Source organism: Sciurus carolinensis, chromosome 2 (genome assembly GCF_902686445.1).
Source record: "Sciurus carolinensis chromosome 2, mSciCar1.2, whole genome shotgun sequence".
NCBI classification, from domain to species: Eukaryota; Metazoa; Chordata; class Mammalia; order Rodentia; family Sciuridae; genus Sciurus; species Sciurus carolinensis.
This window is the reverse complement of record NC_062214.1, coordinates 93,893,886-93,919,185: the sequence shown is the minus strand read 5'-3', so window position 1 is coordinate 93,919,185 and position 25,300 is coordinate 93,893,886. Positions and strand designations below refer to the sequence as shown.

Below are 25,300 nucleotides of genomic sequence, written 5' to 3'. Positions count from 1 at the left end.
CTGGGGCGCCTTCTCAGAGAAGCACAGGCTGAAATGCTGATCTTATGTTTGGTCTTTTGACAATTTTCACTTAATGAATTGATTCCTACAGTTCATTAACATACCCACTTCCACTTCTGTATACACATATGTCTTAATTAGCTGCTCATTGGCTGTTTAATTACAAGAAAACAGCTGACAGCTGCCTTGCTGAATTCTAATGGCAGACGCTTTGGAGCGGCTACACATTTGCTTTTGACAACCAAGATTTATTCATAACTCTGTGATTTATTGTGAATGCTCATATGCCTGCCCTGACAATTGTATTTTTCAACACAACTAAAAATTTGAAATTTGGGGGACTGTTAAAGTGGCTATATGTTCACCTTTTCTTTCTGAGGCTCAAAGAGTGAGTATAGGATCCTACATGTGAAAGGATGTATTGTGTCCTAATTTTATTTATCTTGGGAACTTTCTTTTGAAAATGTTTGGAAGCATGAGGGTAAGGAATAAATATCACTGGACGAATATGGGCAGTTAAGTATCTGGACAAGGGGTAAAAGAGGATAACTGTCAACTTAGTTTTACTGAGGGGTAAAGAGAGGGCGTGCATAGATTAACATCAGGGAGAGAAGGAGACCAAGGAAATGATAAAATTTAAGAGTGTGTGTGTAGTGGGAGGAGTAGACAGGAACAACAGACTCCAAAGAAGCAAATGAGGAAGGAAATTTGATCTTTAGAAAAGAATAGGCAACCTCTCTTGTAAAAGTTAGCTGGTACAGCCCCAAACTCATGCACCTGGCAGCAATAAATCACAGAAATTCAGATCTCCTGAACTCCCTACTTATTCAATAACGAATGGCCTCCCTGTAGAATTGTTGTGCAAATGATCTCTGATTAAAGCTGACCTCAGTGTCGTATTTGGTAAGTCTAGATGTCTGCTTTTGCCTGAGCTTTGCCGTACTCAGATCAATCCAAGCGTACACACTCAGCACCCAGCATTCCCAGGCAAACACGGAGGGCCCTTTCCTGAGCCAGGCACTATGTCAGAGCCCTATCATCCACTGGGCCTCCAGCCCAGTGTTTTCTGTAAGCTGAGGAAGGACAGCAGTTACTGAGACACCATTAAGACCAAAACAAACGAATGAAAAATATCAGGAAAAAAACACAACCTGAGTTACACAAATTGATGTAAATCGGGGTTGTTTAACACATACCTGTCTTGTGTGTATTCCATTGCAGGACTAGAAAGTTTAACTAAAGAAAATTTTTTTGCTTATCACCTGTATATAACAGTTCTTTCCTGCCTATCCTCCCACTAGTGCTGGAGAGTGAACCTAAGGCTTTGTGCCTGCCATTTAAGTGCTCTACCATTGAGTTACAACCCCAGTTTATCACCTACATATAACAGAACTGAAACTTTGATGTCCTAAAGATGTAGTAATAGCTTTCCCTCCTCAAGTCTAATTTGTATCTTAAAGGATAACTCTCATATTAGAACTGGGCATTATAAAGCATTAAAATAAAAATATTAGGCATGAATACAACACTACTGAAAAATAGAATTGATTCAGGACTAGTGAGTGACTTTATAACGGAAGTAAGAATATTAAAATATTCTAAATAAAAGCCAATTTGGGCCTAAAAGGAACATTCATGTTAGTTTCTCCTAAAAACTAACACACAAAAGCCCCAGATGTTGCTTTCATCATTTTCTTACAGGAAAAAAATTAAAGTATTAATTATATACTCTAACTTTGAAAGGCATTCTCTTGTTATTTTAGAGAATGTTCGTGGAAAGATTCCAAATACTCCCTTTACTGCATAGGAAAGGAAGTTTTGTATAGGACATGGTATTAAATGTATTGATTAATGACTAAATCCTTGACAAAGAATGCTACTGTAATTTAACAAGAACAAAGGATTTTAAATGTAATGAGAAGTCAATTCACGAATCCCAATACTGGATTGTATTATCATTTAAAAATGCAGTTAAAAGTGTATAGTAAAAATGTCTAAAATGATATGGATTAAAATGTGTGTATGTATTTGAGATAAATTTTCTATAATCATTTGAGCAGCCACTGTATCTTATGAATGTAGGATCTGAAATTGAATGACAACTCGGATCATTTCTCCAAAGAAAACCTTTAGCAATGATCATGCTTCTCTGAACGCTTCACATTTTTACTTGCTTTGGAGGTTGAATCTTAATCCTGCCATCTACTGCCTTAGGTTAATCTCGGCCTTTCCTTTGTCCTCCTGTCCCTTGACCTGGTGCCTCCTTGGCAGGCTTGCTTCCTGACCCCCCCACCCATGTGCTCAGCAGGGAATACATTATGTTTCAAGGGCTCAGGAACATCTAACAGAAGGAAACCCCTATAGGCCTGTTTTCTAGTACATACTTTCCTGGGTATTACCAGAATGCCATTCCCTTATTCTTCCAGAGGACCAAGTAAAATATGTTCATAATAAAAACTGTGGCATAATAGCATCCTTAAAAACTTGGCGATGGCTTCCACTATCCAAAGAAGGTGACCTTGCTTCAGTCAAACTGGGTTATGTACTGTTCCTTAAATACACCAAATACACTCAAGACTTCCCTATTTCTGGATTTTTGCCTCTGTCGTTCCTCACTTTCCCTCCTCCCCTGCCCAGAATGTCCTCCCAATCCTGCTGTACTGGGCAAATCCTTCTCCACCGCTGGCCCACGGTTGGTTCATCCTCAGTGAAACATGGCTGGCCACACTCTTCTAATCTCCCCAGCCATGACACCTTGTGGGTGTGTGCTTCTGTGCCATATCATGGACTGTGACTTTACCCTAACAGTTAGATCTTAACATTGCTATTTACCTTTCCCTGTGTTGGCCTCTTCTCTACATCCCGACCATAAACTGCTTGAGGGAAGGATTAGATCTTCTCTGTCTTTGGGTCCTTTAGAGTGCTCATAGTGTGAAACCCCAAGGGAGTGCTCAGATGATTGTTTATCTTGGCAGATTGTACATAACAAATTGCTAATGCCCACAAAAATCAAGACTGGACCCACAGATATCCTAGAAATAACAGCTGACTATATGAAACAGCATTACCAAGGCACTAAAGAGTTTGGCCTGGGATGATGATAACAACAGCCAGCACTTTGAAAGTGCTTGTTCCGTGCATGGCACTCTCCCAAGTGCTTTACCTGAAAGCCTGTGATAACTCCATGAAGCAACGACAATTGCCATCCTCATTTCACAGATGGAGGAACTGACGGACCCCCAGAGCTGTTGAGTAGGTGCTTCAGTTGGCCAGTGGCAGAGCTGGGATTCCAACCCAGGCAGTCCAGTGGCAGAGTCAGAGCATAACGTAAGCATAGGACTGAACTGTCTCTCCACAGGTAGCAAAGGGGACAAGAAGAGGGTGAGCTGGGAAGAGCCAGGAACAAAAGAAAGAGCTGCCAAAATGTCTATCATTTTCTTTGCTGCTCATATGTAATGCTCACCTGAGCAAATATGTGGGAAAACAGATAATTATTTCAGTAAACAGGTTCTCTAGTTTCTTTATGGTTTCAGGTTGTTGATTTGAAAATGCAATTTAAAATACACTCAAAATGATTAGCTCAGAAAATGATGGTGTCACTTTGCTTTTCTCACTAGATATCATTTGATATATCTAAAAATAAATATTCCTTATGTCTAATTATATTACCATTGAGACAAATTACTTACAATTGGTCATGATCTAACCACCTTAACCTGGTTACAATATGATAAATAATTAACATGAAGAGTAGAGGTCCCTTGACTTCACTATAACTAGGAATAAAATTGTTAGTTAGAGCAGAGAGAAACTATATGGCAGAACAAATACTATATGTGTCAAAACAAAACAAAACAAAACAAGACAACTCCCACAGAACATTGTACAAATCCCAGGCTGGGCATAGTTCCAGTCTGTTAATAAAATCACATGTTAATTGTTCAGTGGCTTTCCCTGTGTAAAGTCAACAGAGCAGAGGTACAGAACCACAGAGAACTGAAAATCACTCTGGCACTGAGGCTTTATGTGTACAAAATCTGGAAGGGAATCTACAAAAATGATAACTGTGAAATAATAGCTATCCTGTGTGTTCTTATTATTTTTAATTTTTATTTATAGGTAATTGTTTAGAGTAAAAAGGTGACCATTTTTTGTACCTATGTAAACACAAATGGTACTCAGACAGCCAATTCATGTTCTATTGAATAGTATGTTACTAATTAACCTTCCAAATTATTGGGGTATTCCATATAAAATCAACCACCTTGACCCCAGCCTGCCACTCCTCTAGACTTAATTCCCAGATACTTCACTTTGCCACATAAACTACATGTGATATTACTGATAGACTCAGATGGAGTGATCAGTTTCTTGGATAAAATGAAGGGACAAGTGGCAAACTGTTGTCTAGGATGCTGCTTGGGGCCCTGCCCTTTAAGATAACACTGAAGTCATATGCCACACACAGAAAGCTCATGTGCTTGGGACCCCGACTAGGCACCACTGCTGTCTAAATGCCCTTCTTTCAGAAAGGCCATGCCTTTTCTACCAGGGACATGGCTTTGGGGGATGAACACAGAGTGAGGATGAGGGTGAAGGACAACAGCTGCCCAGCCCACCAGCCAGGTCAACTCTGAAGATCACTGGGGTGACAGCTGCCATACACAGACCATTCTCCTGCATCCTAGGATGACACAGCCCAGGCAGTTGATATCATTTCATTAAAAAAGAAAATTAGTTAATTACTTTGAGGAAGAGCAAAGTGAGGGAGAAAAGGGTATAATGTTTTCCTTTCTCTTTCTTTTCTGGTAATCCAGAACCCTAAGGCCTTGAAGGTTACCACAGAGATGAACAATTCAAATCTCCTCTAAGTAGAAGCTCCCCACTCCTGAAAGGCAGTTAATTTTTTTTTAGAAATGTATTAAGTACGTTTGGTAGCAAGCAGAAATCCTAAGCTTCGCTTAGATGACAGCAACATGAAGCATTTATACATATACAGATTGGCAAATGTTATGATGATTAACAGAGAAATGAAGAATTAAACTATGAGGTTAGGATGATTAATAGTAAAACAAAGAATTAAAGAAACGATGAGACTAATTTCCCTGAAGTCTTTTAGCACTCATTTGTGTCTGTAGGTGATTTTGTATTTTATGACATTGTACTTTCTGATTTCACTAAAGGAAAGCAAACCAAATTTGTCGATTTTATTTTTTGCCTCGATCTCAAAAAGCCTTAGGGCTAATTCAGGTCTGGTTGTAGCAATCAGCTGTCTCAGAGGCCTCCTGCATGCTTAAATAGCTCCTCTCCTATTTATTTTGTGCTGTTTTATCCTATAAGAAGTCTCAAGGCCCTTCCAATATATCCAGGAGGATTTAAACCTTAATAAATTGAAATCTGAATAACAGAGGTAATCTGGGTTTATGGGGGTGGTCTTAAATTTTTAGGATAAACATCTTTATATTCCATTCTCACATTATGCATGTGCTGTATCCATTACTCCAAGATTAAAGTAAGTAATAATAAAAATAGTGATAATAGCAATAATAATGACAATATTTAGATTTAAATCGCATTTTTACAATTATCGGACTTTTGTATGCAGTTTCTCAGTCTATTCTTGAATAATCCTAAAAGGTAGGAAGATCAGATTATATCTAGTTTATAGATGAAGAAACTGAGCCACTGAAAGACTGAGAAACGCCCAAAACAACATGGAAAAGTGGAGAGTCCAAGATGAGAATTCAGTGCTTCCTGACAGCCTTCCCATAATTTAGCCAGATGTGTTCACATCTGTGTGCTGACTATACAACTCAACCACATTCCAATCAAACTTACTGGAAACATCTTTTTATAAACCTTATAACAGGAACAGCACAGAAGACTGGAGGTATCTCTTTTTAAAAGACAATAACCAAAGAGAGAGCTCATCAGTTCAATCAATTCTGGAACTGGAAGTGAAAAACATAAACAATGCTCAAATACCTTTCCCCAGTCTCTTGATATTTTGAAGGGAGCAGCCAAACTATATATAACTTTCTGGATTCTAATTTAACACCAAAATATTTATTCTTTCCTGTCATTTATCATCTCTCAAAATTCCAAGGTATTGAATTTTTAGACACAGGATAAATAAAAAACAGAAATCACAAAGATACATTCTAACATTAATAGAAACAACAATTTATAAGGCTTACCTTGCAGCCTTCACACGTAATGACACCATAATGGATTCCTGATGATTTGTCTCCACAGATCTTGCATGGAATAATTTCAATTTGAGCTGCAACAGAAGCACGCAACCAGTTAATTACATTTTCTTTTAAACACCTTATAAAAGCGTTCCCTGATCAGCATTTGTATAGTGAAAACTAATAACCTGCTAAACATTATACTGCATTAACTATTCATTGCTGAACTGTGAGGGTCCCCCTAGAGTCCTGGACTAAATTATGGCTGCTCGTTATATAATAGCTTTCGGGTTATTAAAATGGGTCATTTGAGAAGGTGTTTAAGAACCCACAAGAAGACTGGAATCAGCATTTCAAAGCCTTCAAGAACTGGAGAGTTCGCAGTTTAGGCCTCAGAGCAAAGCAGATACTAAAATGTTTCCTCCGATCTCATTTTCCATCATTATTTTTAAAAGGTCATAAATCTGTCTTGGCTGAGCACTGTAGCTCAACTGATGGAGAAAAATAGACTCCAAAAAGTCAGGTCTACTTAGGAAAATAATTCAATTCAAAATATTAATAAGTTACATATGATGGTAAGAATTCCTTACTCATCTTTTTTAAATTAATGTAGTTGCCATGTGTTAAAAATTAGTCCATTTGTGTACAATCAAAACCTTTCAACCATAAAGTTAATATCCTATCTGAATTTAACAATGATGGATCTTGACAAATAGGATATGTTGCTTCCAAGTATTTTACATTGGAAACTGATTTCTGGGTTCAGTGTGAAAGTGTTTCTAGCCAATTGATTATTTAAAGATGCCTCATGCTGGAAGACCACCCAGATAATTAACATATTACACCAATGTTCTCAAATATGACAAAGCACATTTCTGAGCAAACACATTATATTTTGAGTAGAGTTAGAAAGAACACAATTAAGAATTTAAAAAGTGACTTAAGGAACAGAATAATTAAGCAAAAGAAAGTGCTTAGACCATCTATTAAATAGAATTTATATGTGAAATAAAGAAGACCAAAGGGGAGCCACACAGACAGGATGGCAGTGGTCCCCAGTTTACCCGGCATGTTCCATTAGGCTAAATTTGCTTCCCATAGTTTTCACTACTGCATGTTAGTTACATCCAAGTACTCACTGAAGTAAACACACGTACAATCACCAAATGCCCAAATAGCCAAAGTCTATTTCATTTTTGTACATCTTCTACACAGTACCATACCTTCCACAGATCAAGGACTTGGTCCGGGGAATATGCTGCATGATTTAAGTCGCACACACACACACACACACACACACACACACACACACACAGCCCACTCTTTCTTCTAAAGTCATCTTGGATCCTGGGATGGCTTACACAATGACTTACTTTGGACTTGATGCAATTTTAGTAGTCGAAATATAGAGCACACACGAAGCCACTGGATTAACCTCATTATAAGCCATGTATCCTGCTAACTCCCTTCCTTAGGAACTCTGGTGACTTTCATGGAGTGCGAGCTATCTAGAGGGTTTGTTTCCTATCAGTTATTTTAGTGCTGACATACTGAGTTTCTGTGCTTGTCCAGATTGATTGTTCAAATCTTCACATCCAATGTATTTTCCATAACCTGAAGGCTTTCTAATACCCCAGTAATGGTACCAATGTTTATATTCTGAGTTTTGCAATTTAATATGTTTAAAATTGAATTTAGCAAAAACGGTCATTCACAAGTCTGCCTCCCTGTTAGTGCCGTATTGATTTCAAGAAAAATTCTGTAGGAAATATGAAATGTAACAATGCCTCATATTTAATGGCTCTTCCAATATTTTAAAAATAGACAATGGAAAGGTTTGTGTCACAGGATGGAGGTAGGGGTAGTGGGGGAGGAAGAGAGAGACAGGCTCAACAATTTTCAGACTCAAAACAGCCAAGTGATAGTAAGAAACTCTGAAAGCTGATATCAGCTGAGAGTTGTCTGGATTTTCCCACGTGAATTAACTATTCTATAATGAGAACTAGCCTCCTCCACCCTGACCTGTACGGAGTAGAATAATTAGGAAACATAAAGTACTTGGACCACTTATTAAACAGAATTTATATGTGAAATAAAGAGGACCAAAGTGGAGTTCCTTCTGCTTATGATTCACCTCGAGCTACAATCACAGATATCAGAGATATTCAACCTGCTTAGGCCCTGCAGTTTAAGTCAGCATTAAGACTACCCAAGGCAACTAAAGCAACACTAACCTCAAACTTGGGCTTTTCAAGAATTATCTTCATTCCACCTTAATAATGGGGAGATCAGGCATATCTGTTTAGTCCCCGATAAGAATATATGAGGGTCCTGGGCAGGCCATATGGGCAAGGCTGAGTAAAGCTGTATCTGGGTCGTATTGAACATGACGTATTGCTGCTCACTCTGCTGGGCTGGGACTCTTAGTGGATGGTCATTTGGATTTGAAATGATGTTTAAGGCAGTGACCAAAATGCCTGCTAATGGCTCTGGCAATCCTATAAATTCTAGATAGGGAAGTCTACTCATGATAGAGGTGGCCCTGGGAGTGTTCTTGTGGACCCAGCACTGCCACCTGAATGGCTCTTGGTCTCATGTGGGGAGGGTGGAGACTGGTTGCAGCATAGACCCAGAATCTGGTACCACTGCAGCAGGACTGCTGGCCTGAGTCAGGCTCTTATGCCGTTGGTCTTCCACCTTGCTTAGGTTCCCAGTGTCTTTCATATCTCAAGGATACTCAGGCTGAGACCAGTTTCATAAGAGATAGGCAGGCCATGAAGCTTAGAATGAATGAAGTCACTGGAGACTGACTTGTATGTCTAAGGGGGAGACCATTCACCTACATGTTTGTCCCCACTATGTGTGTGCTTAACTCCAGTGGGCAACGTTGGCTAAAGGATCAGATCAGTTAGAATAAGCCTCACTAGGAATCTATTGGTAAGGGAATGCAAAGATTTCTCCAAAGCAACTTTCAGCTATTTTGATTGGTCAGATTAAACTGTTTTACTAGCTGACCCCTGTGTGGCTCAATTATCTCAGAAAACAATTTCAGTTGTCAGTACTCTTTAGAAAATGGTTAAAATCTACCTGCTTTAAAAGCAACCCTCTGAATGCAATCTGACCACACATATTGATATTTCTAGAAAGTAAACATTTGCAGAATGGAGCAGGGCACTTATTCATCTCTCCACTTAATTCCATGATGCACTAAAGTCTTCCCCATTTTTACTCAATTTACAGAATCAAATTAATCAATGAGAAAAAAATGTAATCAAGGCCTTGCAAATTTTTCAAAAGGAAGATAGTACAGTTCTGTAAATTTAAGGTCTTTTTTTTTTTTTTCCCCACCAGGGATTAAACCTAGAGGTGTTTAACCACTGAGTCACATCCTGAACCTCTCCTTTTAAAATTTTTTTAAAATTTTGAGACAGGGTCTCACAAAGTTGCTTAGGGCCCTGCTAAGTTGCGGAGGCTGGCCTCAAATTTGTGATCCTCCTGCCTCAGCCTCCTGAGCTACTGGGATTACAGGCATGCACCACAATGCCTGGCTTAAATTTGAGTTTTCCATCCAAGAAGAAGGAAAAAGATAAAAATCTCTTTGCCTTGAATCTCTTCATGTTTTCTACTTTCTGCCAATCAGTGTTGTGTTTTCTCAAAATAATATTCTTTCAATACAAATTAAGAACCTTGGCTCAGACATTACTGCACACATGAACTTAGCCATCATTTATAAATATCAGTTATGTCAGATACTACTGCTGTCAACCCTCACAGGTGCCCATAACTATCCTAGTGTGTGTATTGTGTAGTGGAATATTTGAAGCAAGATGTATCCACATCATTGAGAATTGGCTTTCCAATGAACAATCTTGCTACGAAAAATTCTAATTTGCCCATGTTTTCAGCTCTATTGCCTAAATAATTTGCTTTCACATACCCTAAGTAATTCAAAAAGACTCTGTATACCTGCAGAGGCAAATTTCTGGAGCTGACAACAAGTGGCAGCAGAAAACCCTGGGATGCAAGCATCCTAATTAACCAAGTGGTCCTGGGGCTGGGCAGTCATTAAACATTGCATCAACACCAAAAGTTAGATTTTTAACTGTAGAAGGGCAGGAATGCGGGTACTGACATTCTTAACATCTCATTTACTCCTCAGACCTATCTTGGGGGGCATACTGGTCCAGAGTGCAGTGCCTAATCAGCCCACGAATTAAAGTTGTCCAAAAGAGGCTCCCGCCACTTCATTCTGTGGGGGAGCAGGGTTCTCTTGATAATAGACTAATGGGATTAGGATCACCAATGATATCTAACATATATTTGTACTATAATGTGTCAGGCATTATCTCAGTTCTCTAATAGCCCTGTGAAGTAGGTATTATAATTGTTACTGTCATCATCATTGCTATTATCTGTATCATTTAGAAAACTAAAGATCAAAAGGCACCATCTAAGTCATTTTGGTTAAATTTACACACTGCTCAGGAACTGATGCAAAGGTTTTTATTTTTTATTTTTATTGTAAACAAATGGGATACATCTTATTTCTCTGTTTGTACATGAAGTAGAGGCATGCCATTTGTGTAATCATACATTTACCTAGGGTAATGGTGTTTGATTCATTCTGTTATTTTTTCCCTTCCTCCCACTCCTCCCACCCCTCTTTTCCCTCTATACAGTCCCTCCTTCCCCATTCTTGCCCCCCTCCCACCCCCCATTATGTGTCATCATCTGCTTATCGGCAAGATCATTCATCCTTCGGTTTTTGAAATTGGCTTATCTCACTTAGCATGATATTCTCCAATTTCATTCATTTACCTGCAAATGCCATAATTTTATTATTCTTTATGGCTGAGTAATATTCCATTGTGTGTGTGTGTGTGTGTATCACAGTTTCTTTATCCATTCATCAATTAAGGGGCATCTAGGTTGGTTCCACAATCTGGCTATTGTGAATTGAGCAGCTATGAACATTGATGTGGCTGTATCTCTGTAGTATGCTGATTTTAAGTCCTTTGGGTATAGGCCAAGGAGTGGGATAGCTGGGTCGTTCCATTCCAAGTTTTCTAAGGAATCACCACACTGCTTTCCAGAGTGGTTGCACTAATTTGCAGTCCCACCAGCAATGTATGAGTGTACCTCCCCCCCCCACATCCTCGCCAACACCTGTTGTTGCTTGTATTCTTGATAATCACAATTGATTCTAATTGGGGTGAGATGGAATCTTAGGGTAGTTTTGATTTTTTTTTTTTTTTTTTTGGTTTGCTTTTGTGCTACTGATTGAACCCAGATGCACTTACCACTGAGCCACATTCTCAGCTCTTTTTTTAAATTTATTTATTTTTAATTTTGAGACAGGGTCTCCCTAAGTTGCTTAGAATCTCACGAAATTACCGAGGTGGCATTAAACTTGCAATCCTCCTGCCTCAGCCTCCGAAGTTGATGAGATTATAGGTGTGAGCCACTGTGCCCAGCCCTTTTCTGGGTTTTATCTGCTTGTTTATAACTGAAAGTAACCATTAATATTTTTGGTCTTTCGATTTTTCAAAGTTCCAGGCAGAATATTTTATTTTTATTTTTTTGTAGTCTTGGGATCAAACCCAGAGCCTCACATGTGCTAAGCAAATGTTCCAATGGTGAACCACATTCCCAACCCAGAATATCTAACCTTAAAGTGACCAATGACATGGTTAACAATTCTTACAGCTGGGCAAATTACTTAAACTCTTTAAGCCTCAGATTCATATGTGAAGATTCATTGATACAATGTACAAGTGATATAGCATCTCAAGAATGTTTATATATGTTCATTTTATATATGTATTCTCTATATGTATGCATCACACAGTTCTTAGAAATAGTTGGCATTCAATAAATAGTAGTTATTATTATTGTTGTTGTTGATAAGGAATCCTGCCTTATAGCAAAATGAAATTCTTTTCTCCACACTTTAAGCTCTTTCCGAAGTGGGGATAGAGAAAAGCTGCTTATCCTCCAAATACTGTGACAGGCAGTCTGTACCAGCTACCACAGCAATCCTTCACAACACTGGCACTTAACTGTTTGCTACAGCATAGTGCATGTTGAAATCAGTTGTGGGAAGTGTCACAAGGAATTTGTCACTAATAATAGTTAAAAAAAAAAGGTGTTTTTTTTCTTTTTTTTAACAGGTTCATATAAAAATAAACAACCACACTGTATGGACCCAAACCTACCCCAGTAATATCTTTTACCCTAGCTTATTTGCATACCATAGACATTCTTGAAAAGGACTGAATGGGGTGGGGTTATTGCTTGCTTGCCAGGAAATGGCCAGTGGCCAAACCTTGGGTATACCCAGGAGTATGCCTGTCACATGTATGAATGTCAATCAATTTTGTGTGTTGCAAAAAGGTTAAAGAACTACAGCTTGGGAAAAAAAATCAATTATCTTTTACACAAATCTGTAGCTTTTTCCTGGAAGGCTGAGAATATGGAGGACTTTCCACTTGCTATGTTATATATTTCTCTAATGTTTGAATTTTTTACAACCAGCATGCATTACTTTTGTAAGCAGAAAAACCAATAAAGATTAAAAAGAAAAACCCTAAGGCATTTGATTTTATTTTCAGTAAAATGGGCTTGAGTCCTTTATGGATTAGTCACTTTATTTTATCCCCGTTTAGAACTGCTGCAGTATTAAAGGCTTCTGCAGCTGCCCAAATGGCAGCCGGGCCTGCGTGTCAAGGCTGGCTGGCAGACAGCTGTGGAGTCTTTACCTTCCTCCCTGGAGTGCCTTTGGGAATGCCTGGCTTCTACAGTTTCGTGCTCCTCTAGTTTGAGGGCCTCCAAAGATGGTTGTGCAGGTTGTGATCTGCCCAGTGGAGCGCAGCTGAGAGGGCAAAGGTGGGTGCTGAAGTGCACCTGGCTCTGAGCTGCCCTGGGAGTGGCTGCAACCGCTGGCATGAGGCAGCTTTTCTCTGACTTGTCTATTCAGATGGGCTCCCCTTTTTTTTAAGCCACCGCTCCAGAGGTGGTGCAAAGGTGCTGTGTGTGCTGGAGCAGGAACTTGTAGGGAGCAAAATGTCTTCTTTCACTTTGTCACTGCTGCCATGGAAGACTCCAACTCACCATGTGGGTTTGCAGAGGGCTCTCGCTTCATCTCCATGGTGGGTGGGGAATAGACTGTCATCCTGGGCAGAGGCTTGGAGTACACTGTGGCTACATTCCGTAGCCCGCACATGCTCAATAATCCTGCTGCACAAGATGCAAACTAATAATCAACTTGTTTTGCCATTTTGTCTACTAAATATATAGTACATATAATGTTAATTTTCCCCCTAGTATGATCTTTTCTTCCCTTGGTATTTGGATTCTTTCATGACAATATTTAATCCTTATTGCACATCACAAAACAATTAGACATCTAACTAAGAAAAGTCCTATCCTTCTGTGTGCAGTCTCCTAGCCATTTCTGGCAACAGTAATACCTGATATTTGCAGAGTTCTATGGTTTTAGAAGATTTTTACCTCATTAACCTGTTTAGATTTGCATGCTCATACATCCCTGAAGGAGCAAATGGGTATTTTAATTCCCATTTTACAGATGTAAAAATTAAGCCTCAGGGGGTTTCAATGGCTTCTACTTTAGGTCTCAATTTCCCAGGGTTTAATTGTAGAAACAGTCACAAAAAAAGACAGACTTGGTGTTTTTTGTTCCGGATTATTCGATGCCTCATCAGCAATCTGGAGCTCTCAAGGGAGAAATGATACCAGAGAGAAAGGGTTGGGGATCAATTCAGCTAAGGATGGGCCCTACCAAGTCTCCCTCTGACACCTGACTCCTGGGTGGCCCCAGGCAAGTCACTTGCACCTCCACTTCCTCCACCTATAAAATGGGAATAATTCTTACCTCCCAGGCAGGTGGTGGCAAATGAATGCTTTCAAATCTCTTTGAAGATGAAAAACCTATATAAACAGGAAGCTTTAGGAGGCTTGGTATATCATTCTTGGCAAGAACCAGGACGCTGGGCCCTCACTACCCACAACAAGCTCAGCCACAAAGAATAAAAACCACACAGGACTGTCATTTTCATTTGAGCTAGATGTATTTAAATTTTTAAAAAATTGTTCATTTCTAAAAGGCCTTTCTGAGGACTGATGGGTCCAGCATTAGTCTCAATCTGAAAAAAAAAAGAGCACTTAGATGTAAAGTCACCTCCTATGATAAGTGTCACATGCAAAGTCACTGAACTGAGCTTTTGAATCAGCAAATGGCATGATTTCCACTTGCTAAACACAGTAAACATACATGTTACCTTCTGACATCCCAAGTCTCAGTTGATAATGATTTCAATGATCCTGTTAAATTATAGACTTTAAAAAAATCCTGCTCCTTACTGTGTCCCTACTCCCTAAAGTCCTGCCCTTTATCCATTGTTAAGCCACTTCTCAAAAGCTTAACTTGACTGACTTCCACTGTAACTTAACAGTTATTTGCAAACTAAGTATAGGCAAAATTGAAGGTCTGGAAGTTGGACAGTTTTCCTTCACTCTTACATGTAAGACTTAGGTACATGAGAGTTAAAATACTAGGCCAGAATGTCCCAAATGAATTTGGAGAAAGCTGAGCTGTGTATGCAGAAAATCTCCAAAGAATAAGGAAGCCAGGCATATCTTCTCATGAGACTTTCTGTGAATATGCAGGTAATGACAGTGGGAGGTGAATACAAATTCATTGAAATATGTTTCCATACCTACTAGATTAAAATTTCCTGAGAAACTGACTCATATTCCATGATGCATACGCATATTTGCTAAAAGCCAAATCCAAATGAGCACATTTGTTCCTAGACAGGGAAATTCTGTCACATCAGAGAGAAGAATTTTTCACATAGAGGAAGAGTGAATGGCTTTGATTTTTAGATCCAGTTCTCTCTAAAATTTCCTACTCCATAGTAATGCACAAAATGTCTAGTTTAAGGCAACTGACTATCTTTTTTTTTTGGTAACTATCTATTACCAACTAAACTTGAGTAAAATAATTTGATCCAGTCTGGCACACCTATAATCCCAGTGACTCAGGAGGTTGAGACAGGGGGATTGAAAGTTTGAGGTTGGCCTGGGCAATTTACTGAGATCCTGTCTTAAAATAAAAATAAAAAGGTCTCTGGTAGACCTTGCCAGAGTACATGTGAGGGATTGGGTAGAATTCCAAGTATCACAAACAAAAGCAACAGAAACAAAAACTCAAAATCGCCAGCAAGAGTAGACACTTCTGATAATAAATACTTCATTCTACATATCTGGTGAGTTGATAAACTGAATAAATTCTCACCCCAAAAAAGATGATGCTACTAAGATGACCAATACAATTATTTTTCTCTTTTATTTCTCCAAATCAAACCCCTTTCTCTTAATAACAGAACATATTCGTCATTAAGAATTATTGTGGTTATGTGAAACCAAGGGCCAAGACAAAAGTAACTGACCATTTAGCCAATTACTCCCAGTTGGCATAAGGTCCTTCTAAGATTCTAGAAACAACTATTTTTTTTTTCAATATAATAGTTCTTGAAGAGTTTTGAGGACTGTGGCATCAGGACATCTAACAATAACAACAACAAAAATTCTTCTCTTGAATCTCTCAGTGTAGGTTAAGTGTCATTTCATATCAGCAGGAAAAAGAATCCATTTTACTTTACTAATTGGTTAGACGATGCTCAAGGGAAATTCCTAATAACTTCTTTTCCAACAATAGGTGTCCCTTATATAATTCTGGATAGTACTAGATGTAAAATGTCATCTGACTCACAGAACTGCATCTAATCTTTTCTAGCAATCAACCTCACTTGAGATACCAATTCCTTTTTTCTCCTTAGCAAGAACAATTATGCCACATTTAGGTTAAGTCTTCCTTGCCTCACAGTTGAGAGCAACGGGGTCAGCTCTTTGCTGTCATCATTCAAAGTCTGTTTTTCACAACAGAAAAGGGTATCTTTAAAGCCAAACCAAATCTGGAGATCTTATCTAGTTTCTCCTCAACCAAAAGCATCAGAATTACTGCATTTCATGACACAATCTTACTTTACACAATTATACCAAAATTCTCACACCTAAACCCCAGAGATAACCACTCCATTTTACAGCTCTCTTAAGTTTACACCTGCCTATGCATATGGCAAGTTATATGCATTTTACAATCTTGGTATTTCAATTTAGAAGCTTTTAAAAAAATAACGAATACATATAATGATACAAAACTGAACACACCTGTGATTCGATTCCAAGTCCAAACATGGAAAAAATCTGTTGACATGGAAATGGGTTTTAGGATATTTGTTTAAATCTATCTATCCTATGCCTTTATATGAGGAGTTTGACCCCTCATATAGTTGGCATATAGTAAGATAATTCCCTGAGCAAATAATTCAAACCATCCTATTTGCCTCAAGAGTATTCATTCTTAAAATGTCAAAGTCTTCTGCCTAAAAAGTCAGCCATTGATTGTTAATTCCAATTGTATGAGTCTGTGATCTCCTAGCCATTGCCATTCACAAAAACCAGCTGGATGAAGATACGTAGAAGTGGGTCAAAGTCACAAGAATCCAGGTTAAGTCATAAAAGTTTACCAGGCGAAGGAACCCATTGTTTCTTTCCATAGTAGCTTGGGTGGTTTTTTGAAAACCAGTTTCTGCTCATCAAATAGTAGATTGTGTCATTTAAGAAATATTCCTCAACCAAATAAACTTTGGATTCATGATGAAAGACTGGAAAAAACTTGTAACTTTAAGCCTTGAAAATGCATTTATGTCCCTCTATGTGGAGCAATAGAAGACTAAAAAGGATATCCGCAGTCACGAGAACATTCATGAAACCTAAACCTCGTTAGTCCACAGACCATCTTGGTGGGTGAGGATGACTATGAGGATTTTCCCACATTCCACCTCCCACTCCACCTCTGGGCTGTTTTCCATTTCTAAGAGGTCTCCCTAGAATTAACAGGGGAATGGATCTATGCATAAAAGATCAGAAAAGGATCTGGAGTTTATTAAAAATCATAAACAGATTATTTAGGCTTGCCAGGAGCAGAACCATGGATGTTGGCATATTAATCATTTTAAGACTGTAAGATCTTTATGGACTAGTGATCAAATCCTAGATGACAACTTCCTTCTCTACCTCTACCTTCAAGGACATAACCAGCAACATCCCAACAATAGATATGGCAAGTTCTGAGTCTTTAAATACATTATAGATGTATTTCTAGATTTCAGTTCAATGGCATTTTTCAAAAAATTTCCCTTTTATAGTGCATTTCTAAGACAACCAGTTCAATTAGGCATAGGAATAACCAGACCAATGACACAAGGAGTATTTTCCAACTCCTTCTCTGACTGTATGTTGTTTAAACTTGCTGATCAAAGGAACATTTCCATTTTTAGTTATAACACATAAGTTTGACCAGAGAAAGAATAACAATATTTGCTGATAGCAAACATTTGTTTCTATATCCATTCCTGAGGGGAAAAGCAGAAGCTGGTGACCATTTCTTAGTGGGAAAGGGAAATATAGAAGAAGGCAGCAGAGCCTTGGGGACATTAAGTAGTTGTGAGACATGAGGAGAAGGAATGCTCTGCACCAAGCTAAAAGACTGTCAGATTTATTTTAAGAAGATCTGACATCTGAGCATCAATTCACATACTATACCATCTAATAAATGTCATTTTTTTCTCAGTAAAAGGAAATGTATATCCTTGGTGTTTATCTTGAAGCTACTTATTTTTATGTAAGTCATGCACAGAGGTGAAGCAAGAACAAAGTTGTCTGTAGAGATAGCAAAATGAGGCACACTGCCCTGTTCTTCCTAGTCTCCATTTTCTCTTTCTATACCTACAGTCCAAAATGCTTCTTTTGCCTGCAGAGAAACATTTCCAATGACATTGTATGACTGTGCTACATATATCCCTACCAGCTATCCTGTGTTGAACTGTGTGGGTCTTTGTCATTTAGGATAGCCTGAGTGAACGAGTTTTCACTGGAATAAGTGGATTCTTCTAATTTGCAGTATAAGTGTACCATTCACACACTTTGGTACTTTAGGATGGCAAGGTTTTGAAATCCATTTCACAAGTGATGGCAGCACATTTCACATCAGATGGAAACACACTCTGATTGCTAACAGCTGCTACAGGCGCATCTTACTGTCACAGCCAGAGCTCAGAATAGCAGGTTCTTTTTAATGCCAATGGTTGCTGCCATCTATCACACTACAGGCTCACATACCATGTAGGCATACCACCCATATACCAGATGGACACCACAAACATTTACTATACTTACATCCCATGCAAGAACACACACAAACACACACACACACATCCCATGCTCATACAAAACATATATGCACCACACACTCACACAGATACACACCTCACTCACACACAGACTCATCCAGCTGCAGGTCTTATCACCACGTGCTAGGAAGCTGCAATGACTGGGTACCAGAGACATGAAGAGGGTGCACTGAACCCACTAACACACCTCATCTTGTTACACCAGCCTCACTACATATCAATTTCAGATGCAAGCAAAAACTTTTAAAAGGAGAAAAAGGAAGAGAGTAGAGTACAACCTTGAAGTAAAGTACATTCAATTGGCAAACTCTAGAGCCTGGGCTCAAAACCCTGCCCTGTTTCTTCCTAGCTATGTGAACTTGGGAGCTTTCTTAAACTCTCTGTGCCTGCTTGTTGGTCTTAAAAATGATCAACACCTCATTATTACAGGGTATACAAATAAAGTGCCTATAAAGTCAGTGTCTAGCGCATAGTAAGTACTCTACAAATATTAGCTGTTATCATTGCTACTACTGATCTTTTAAGGACAGGAGTGTGTGGGGCAGTGAAAAGGGTTGAAGGACCCCTCAGAAGAATGGAGAGGGAAAAGTCATCATGTTCCTTTTGAATAAAGGCATGTTATTTAGCAGTTCTATTTCGAATGCAGAGATTTACTGTGGGAAGCAATCCTAAACAGGTACAAAGCATGATTGAAAGAAACCAATGTTTCTTTCTAAGGAAAGCCCACAGTGGGGTTGGCATCTTGGAGAGGTGGTAAGTTGAGGAAGTGGGAATGAGGCCTCACACACTGTGGTCAGGTGGGGGAAAGACATGGTGAGGAAGCTTCCACAAGAGCCTGCATAATGAGCAAAGTTACCAGACATATGTGGAGGAGCTCTGTGACCACCTTTTTTCTGGGGCTTAGCATCCCTCATCCGTTCTTAGGTGCGTAGCGTTGTGCTAGATAAACATCCAGATCCAGTCCAGTGATGTTATGACCAGGAGCAAACTGAACCATCACCTCACTACAATTAGGGCATCTTTTTATGGCAAAGCTCAGCAAGTGCCATTCAGTCACAAAAAGTGGATAGAAAGTGGAAGAGAGGCCTACCTGGCAGCCAATTTGTCCATTTTCATTGCATTTTGGCTTAGGAAAAGGACTATACCCAAATATTCCCTTTAAAAGCCAAAGTTAAAGTTCTTACAGAGTGCCCCCTGGGGTTAGAATATTCAGTTTCTAATCAACAAATCCCCCCACTTTTTGCCTTATTTAAAAAGTAATATTTACTACTATCAATTATAGAGAATTCCTCTTAATAACATACCCTGCCATGAGAGAAGATGTTGGGCAAGACACAGCTAACATGGTGTTGATAGGAGAGGAAAGATTTCTGTCCCCTTCAATGTAAATAATTTCAATTGAATGTGCTGGGACAGGGTTTCATTTTTATTTTTTCTCTCTCTTTGAAAGCCACTAATGGTACATTTCTGCTTCAAACCAACAGAGGCAAAGCCCATAGTGGGTAGCATCAGTGACACAAATCTATTTCCCATTGTTATACATTTTTCAAAACATCTTTGCTGTCTGCAAAGGACCTTATGCTACATCATTTCCATCTACAGCTGTCTTGGGTACTAGATATTAAGGATCAAGACCAAGGCCAAGTCAGGGCCTAGTGGGACACAGAAAAAACTTCACAGGCAGGCTCTGGCGATATCACAGACATGTACTCTTCAGACGGAGACTTCCCTGTGAGATGGCCACTGTGGTGCTAGGGGCAGTTCTGTCTTCCAGGAGACCAACCTAACTTCTCACCCTCACTTTGCCTTCACTGTTATTCAAGGGACCTGAGGCAGTCGGTTACTGAAAGCAAGTGTAAGAAATGGAATTCAAAAAGAGAATTAAGGACTAGGAAAAAAACACACTTAAATAAGTGTATACCCTTCCAAATTCAAATTCTGACTGAGACAAGATTTGTTTTTTGTTTGCTTTTTTAAAAAAATGAGTCATGCCACAAACCCACTGACCAATAATCAGAAGGATGGCTAGCACCTATGAGGAATTAATATTAATTTAAAATTCCTTTAAATTTTGTCACGAGGATAAATTTGACTGGTCCTTACCCATTTGCTGCCTCTAAAATAAACAATATTTCTATTGAAGTCACTTTTCTGTTCTTAAAATGGACTTTTTAAGCTGTCAGTTAGAAGAGATGAACTGATAACTTTGCCATGGAATTTACCACCATCAATAGAAAAGTAAGTAGCTCTACCAGAAAAATAGCAGGACATTTCAAACATGCACCTTGGGAGTAAAATATTGTACCCATGAGAGAAAGATGAAGCCTTTTTCCTCTTCTGGTCCACTGAGGTTAGTGGAGCTAAGAAGGTACATTTTACGGTCAATGAGATAGTACAGTCATTTAAAAGTGAATCCATTCCTTTCCTTTCTTTACTTTTGGACATTGTTAATTTCTAAGACTATTTTCTTTGGGAGTAATTTTATAAATTGCTTTGGAGACCTATGTCAAACTTCATGCAGAAAACACGAGGTCCTCAGTAAGGCAGGGAGGTTCAAGCATAGTGATAGCAATGATTTTAAAAGGTCAATATGATTTTTATGCTGTACCATTCCAGAGCCTTTCTGTAAAGGGGCTTTAAGGATGAGCTTGAAGTGGAGAAATCTGAAATTGGAAAGCAGTGATCAGGCCTTTGCTCTGACATGTGTGAGGGAGAAGAGGAGAATGGAATCGCGTCAGTCCCACCGGAGACCATAGCTACTCACTCCTGTCCCAACTAGACAGTTGGCTGAGCAGCCTCTCCATCACTGTTGACATGCAACTACAAACAAAAGGTGGGGAGCAGACGGGGATTAACTAGGAGAAAATGAACAGCTCGGACAGTCACAAATACATTTCCTAAAGTAATGATGTCTTTTAATATTCCAAGAATCTGATTCAGTACCAACTGCTATTTGAATGAATGTGTGGTTTGTCTATTGAGAAAGTAATTGCTAAGCAGGGGGAATTCGTCACAAATACTTTAGCAATAGCTATAAATGGCCAGTGGGAGAAGTTGAGATTCTGAGTGGCAGACCCAAGTGTGACTTGTCCAGGAACACTGCCATTCATCTCACTCTAGTGTGGCCATTTTCCCCCCATCTGCAGCAGACTGAGGCAATCCCCAGGAGAAAGGCATAGAGACAGGAATGTATGTGGCAGTTCTGAACACTGTTCAGTAGCATCTTATAAACCTAAAAACGTAAAACTTTAAGAAAGCCCATTTCTATATCCCCAAACATACCCACCTGTGAAATCAAAGAAAATAGTGATAGATAGTTCCAAAGGACTTCTCCTGGGGAAAATGTCAATGTCACAACTAAAATGTCCACTGATTCCCCAGTGCATGCTCGTCTTGACCTCATGTCTGCAGCTACCTAACAGGTTTACTGAGTTGGAATCAGGGAGCTCCCTGTGACTACAGTGAAAGCACTGAGCTGCCCCGTGGCCAACCTCTGCTGCATCTTAGTGATTTCTGAACTGGTGGCTGAAGTCAGAATCCTGTGATTACCATCAGATCATGACAGTGGAAGTCACCATTCTGGGTCTTCTTGGGCAGGAGTTTCCCTTTTGTTCTCCCTCCATTCAGTTTTGCACACTCACTGCTTCCTGGAGAATTTTGTCAGGGGAGTAGTAGCTCTGACACACTCCAAAACATGTCTGCTCAAGAGGGGGGTGACCTGGATATATGGCACATGTGGTGTGTGAAGAAGCTCTCTGTGGCATCAGTGGTAACCTTCGAATGCCCTTGGCTGTTGTGATCTACTCTATTAAATTTCTGGAAGAATAAAACTAGTGGCCAACATCTTCTTCCAACAAGATCACTGGTAACAACCTCCACACCAAAATGAGGACTGATCTTCAAAAGTACTAATGCTGTCACTGCCACAAACTACTTTGTACTTAAGGAAAAGAGTCTGGGCCATTTTCTTTACCTTTTTTTCAGCACATTAACTCTTGGTTGTCTCAGATATCAAGTTCACTTTTCCAGAAGAACCAGGGTTGCTCTGGAGAATATCCAAACATTGCTAACAGAGGGAAGGTGAATCCAGAGAGGGATTACACATCAGCTTTTGGCAGGAACAGAGTTACTAGCACAGATGTTCAGCCTCCCCACTTGACTGCTTTGAAGGGGCAATGTTCACATGAAGTATACCTCTTAGTACATTTGTTAAAATAAAATCGGCCTCATAACCTAATAACGTAAATGACTTTGGGAGGAAACTCTGAGTTTTCTCTCAACAATATTGTTCAATTAGGGTAGATTTGGTGGAACTTCTGACTTCATTACCCCTCACCACTGGTTCACATATGCTCTCTGATGTAACGATCTGAAATAAACTAAGTTGTTTGCTACAACTACCTACACACAAATTAGAAAATTATATGACAAGAAGTTTATATGGCCTGCAGCCTGGACACAGGTTATTACCGAAAGAAGCTGTCTGCATGGTTTCTGGTTTCGCAGTAAAAGAAGACGACTTGAAAGGAGTCAGTGGTTTTGATGTTCTTCTGAAATGAAAACCCTCCATGAGTGCACAGCATTGGGTTGTCATTAATGTCAGCCATGCGAAGACGCTGTCTCCATGAGTGCGACAGTCATTTCCCTGCCGAGACCATGACTTTCCACTCTCTGGCACACACTTTCTGGCATGCACGCATCATGCGAGTACGTTTCCATGAAGGAATCTCTGGGGTCAATCCAGTCTAGGTAATCACACACCAAAACCATCCTGTTTTTTTTTTTTTTTTTTTTCTTTTTTTTTGGTTTGTTTGTTTAGCAGTACTGGGGATCTAACCTAAGGCCTGGGGGTGTAATAGGCAAGCACTCTATAGTTGAGACATATCCCTGGTCCCACAACAGTCTTAAATGAACAGGTGGCCTGAATGTGCTGGAGTCAGCTAATACTTCCCCCAGAGAAGGTGTTCCTTTCTGAGAAACACTATATGATAATGACGAAATGCTCAAGCTTTGGGAAGCAAGGAGTTTAGATAGATATTACCCTGAAAGGTACATAGTATTGATTCAAAATAATGTTGTGGATAAAAATATAGTAATATCAGAGTAACTTTACATTGCTCCCATTGAACTTCTTAGATACGCAGTTTAACAAGGTCTTGTTGACAAAAGTACAAGAATCTCTGGCACTTTTGATCTATTTGATAACACGTAGCCCTTTCATGGTCTGAGTCTATTGCCTGCCTACCTCGTAAACAACCACAAAACACCCAAGTCGTGAGGTATGAAGCATGCTGTGTTGGGTGGAATTATCATCACCTTAAAAGACAGAGCTGCTATCTACTTTCTTGCTCCGTGCAATCAAGTGTGCAGAAGAGAGAATAAAGCTATTTTCTTAGTTAGGAAGTGGTATTCACTATTATCACCAGGCTGTATTTTTTGTTCTTACTGCCCCCCATTTGTTGCTCATAAATTAATTTAAGAAACAAACAAGGCATCAGAGAATAGGCTATTTTTAAAGCAGAGTTTGTTTATATATATATATATATATTTTGTTTGTTTCATACATTGTAAGAACAAGGCACCAAAATGGATGAGAAAATATTTCACAACTTCCCAAGATACCACATATTTGTCATACTTCCTACTGTGATAATATTCCATTTTTAATATAGCTTTTTCATTGCAATGGCTTTTAAACACCCAGGTGAAGTCTTACAGATAGATTGTCTAGGGGTAGGTAGGGGGTGGCATCTGGTGAGATTCATATGGTAATCTTTTTATTTCACTCGTTTTTTATGTTTTCAAATTATAAATTCAAGTGACAATATCACTCTTCACCCTCTCCCATCTCCTTCCCAACCTATAAAACAAAACCACAAAGTCTATATTTACTATTTGTATTATGCAGCAGCTACTACGCAGAACTTGACGGTTCATAAGTCCCGTTTTATGTTGTATCTGATTTTCTTCTGTCCATTAATTAAATCATAAGGATAATGTAGTTCCTTTTATTAAACCAAGATTAGTGATATTTGAAAACTAAGTGGCCAAAGATGTAATTGTTTATATCTGAGCTGTTTTTGACCTTGTAAGAACTATAGAAAGGGAACATCTAAGACTTGATGTTTAGATGGAAATTTTAATATCTGAAGCTATTCCTATCCAACCCCAGACCCATTCACCTCAAAAAATAATATTTAATTTGGCCAATATATTGTTATACAGTGTTCATGTACAAATACAAAACAATGAATCCCACCATTATGTATAATTATAATACACCAATAAAAAATGGGAAAAATAATGTTTAAAGTCATATAACTTAAAGCACATATCAATGTTTCCCTTGTTAGAACTCACCAAAAATGTATTTTTCAAAAATATTTGTTATAACATCATATCTGAAAAACATTAACAGAAATATTAATAGTTTTAAATCAAAGGAACACAATTATTGTCAGCATACACATGGGCCAACTTTCACTGGGAAAGAACTAATTTATTAAATGTTGCTTGTTTTCCATAAGCACACTAAGATGTGAATAGAAGTCTATATCATCATGCAGATGGTGACTCCCAAAGCAGATGATAAGGGAATGTCAGTAATGCTACCTTAATTCTGATATTAAAAAAGCTTAAAGTAATGACTGACTGGATTCACACCTCAAAATTATACCAAATACAGGAAGACAACACTAAGTTTTCAACTGTGTGAAATCATTACCACACTTAGAGAAAACAGAAGCAGCATTTTGTAGAAGCATGCTTTTTCTG

The 25,300-nt window shown here is 38.8% G+C and overlaps 1 protein-coding gene across 4 annotated transcripts in view; it reads right to left on the bottom strand.

Annotated features, from left to right (window-relative positions):
- The window catches only part of Rora (RAR related orphan receptor A), a 672,656-nt gene that overhangs the window by 28,285 nt on the left and 619,071 nt on the right, over nucleotides 1-25,300 (bottom strand). For 3 of the 4 annotated variants that reach the window (XM_047541652.1, XM_047541655.1, XM_047541654.1), the window contains one exon: nucleotides 6,198-6,283. In XM_047541652.1, coding sequence (XP_047397608.1) covers nucleotides 6,198-6,283 — 86 coding nt within the window. Of the gene's footprint in view, nucleotides 1-6,197; nucleotides 6,284-13,301; nucleotides 13,425-25,300 lie in introns of all 4 variants that reach the window. The other variant, XM_047541653.1, reaches the window with a different exon arrangement.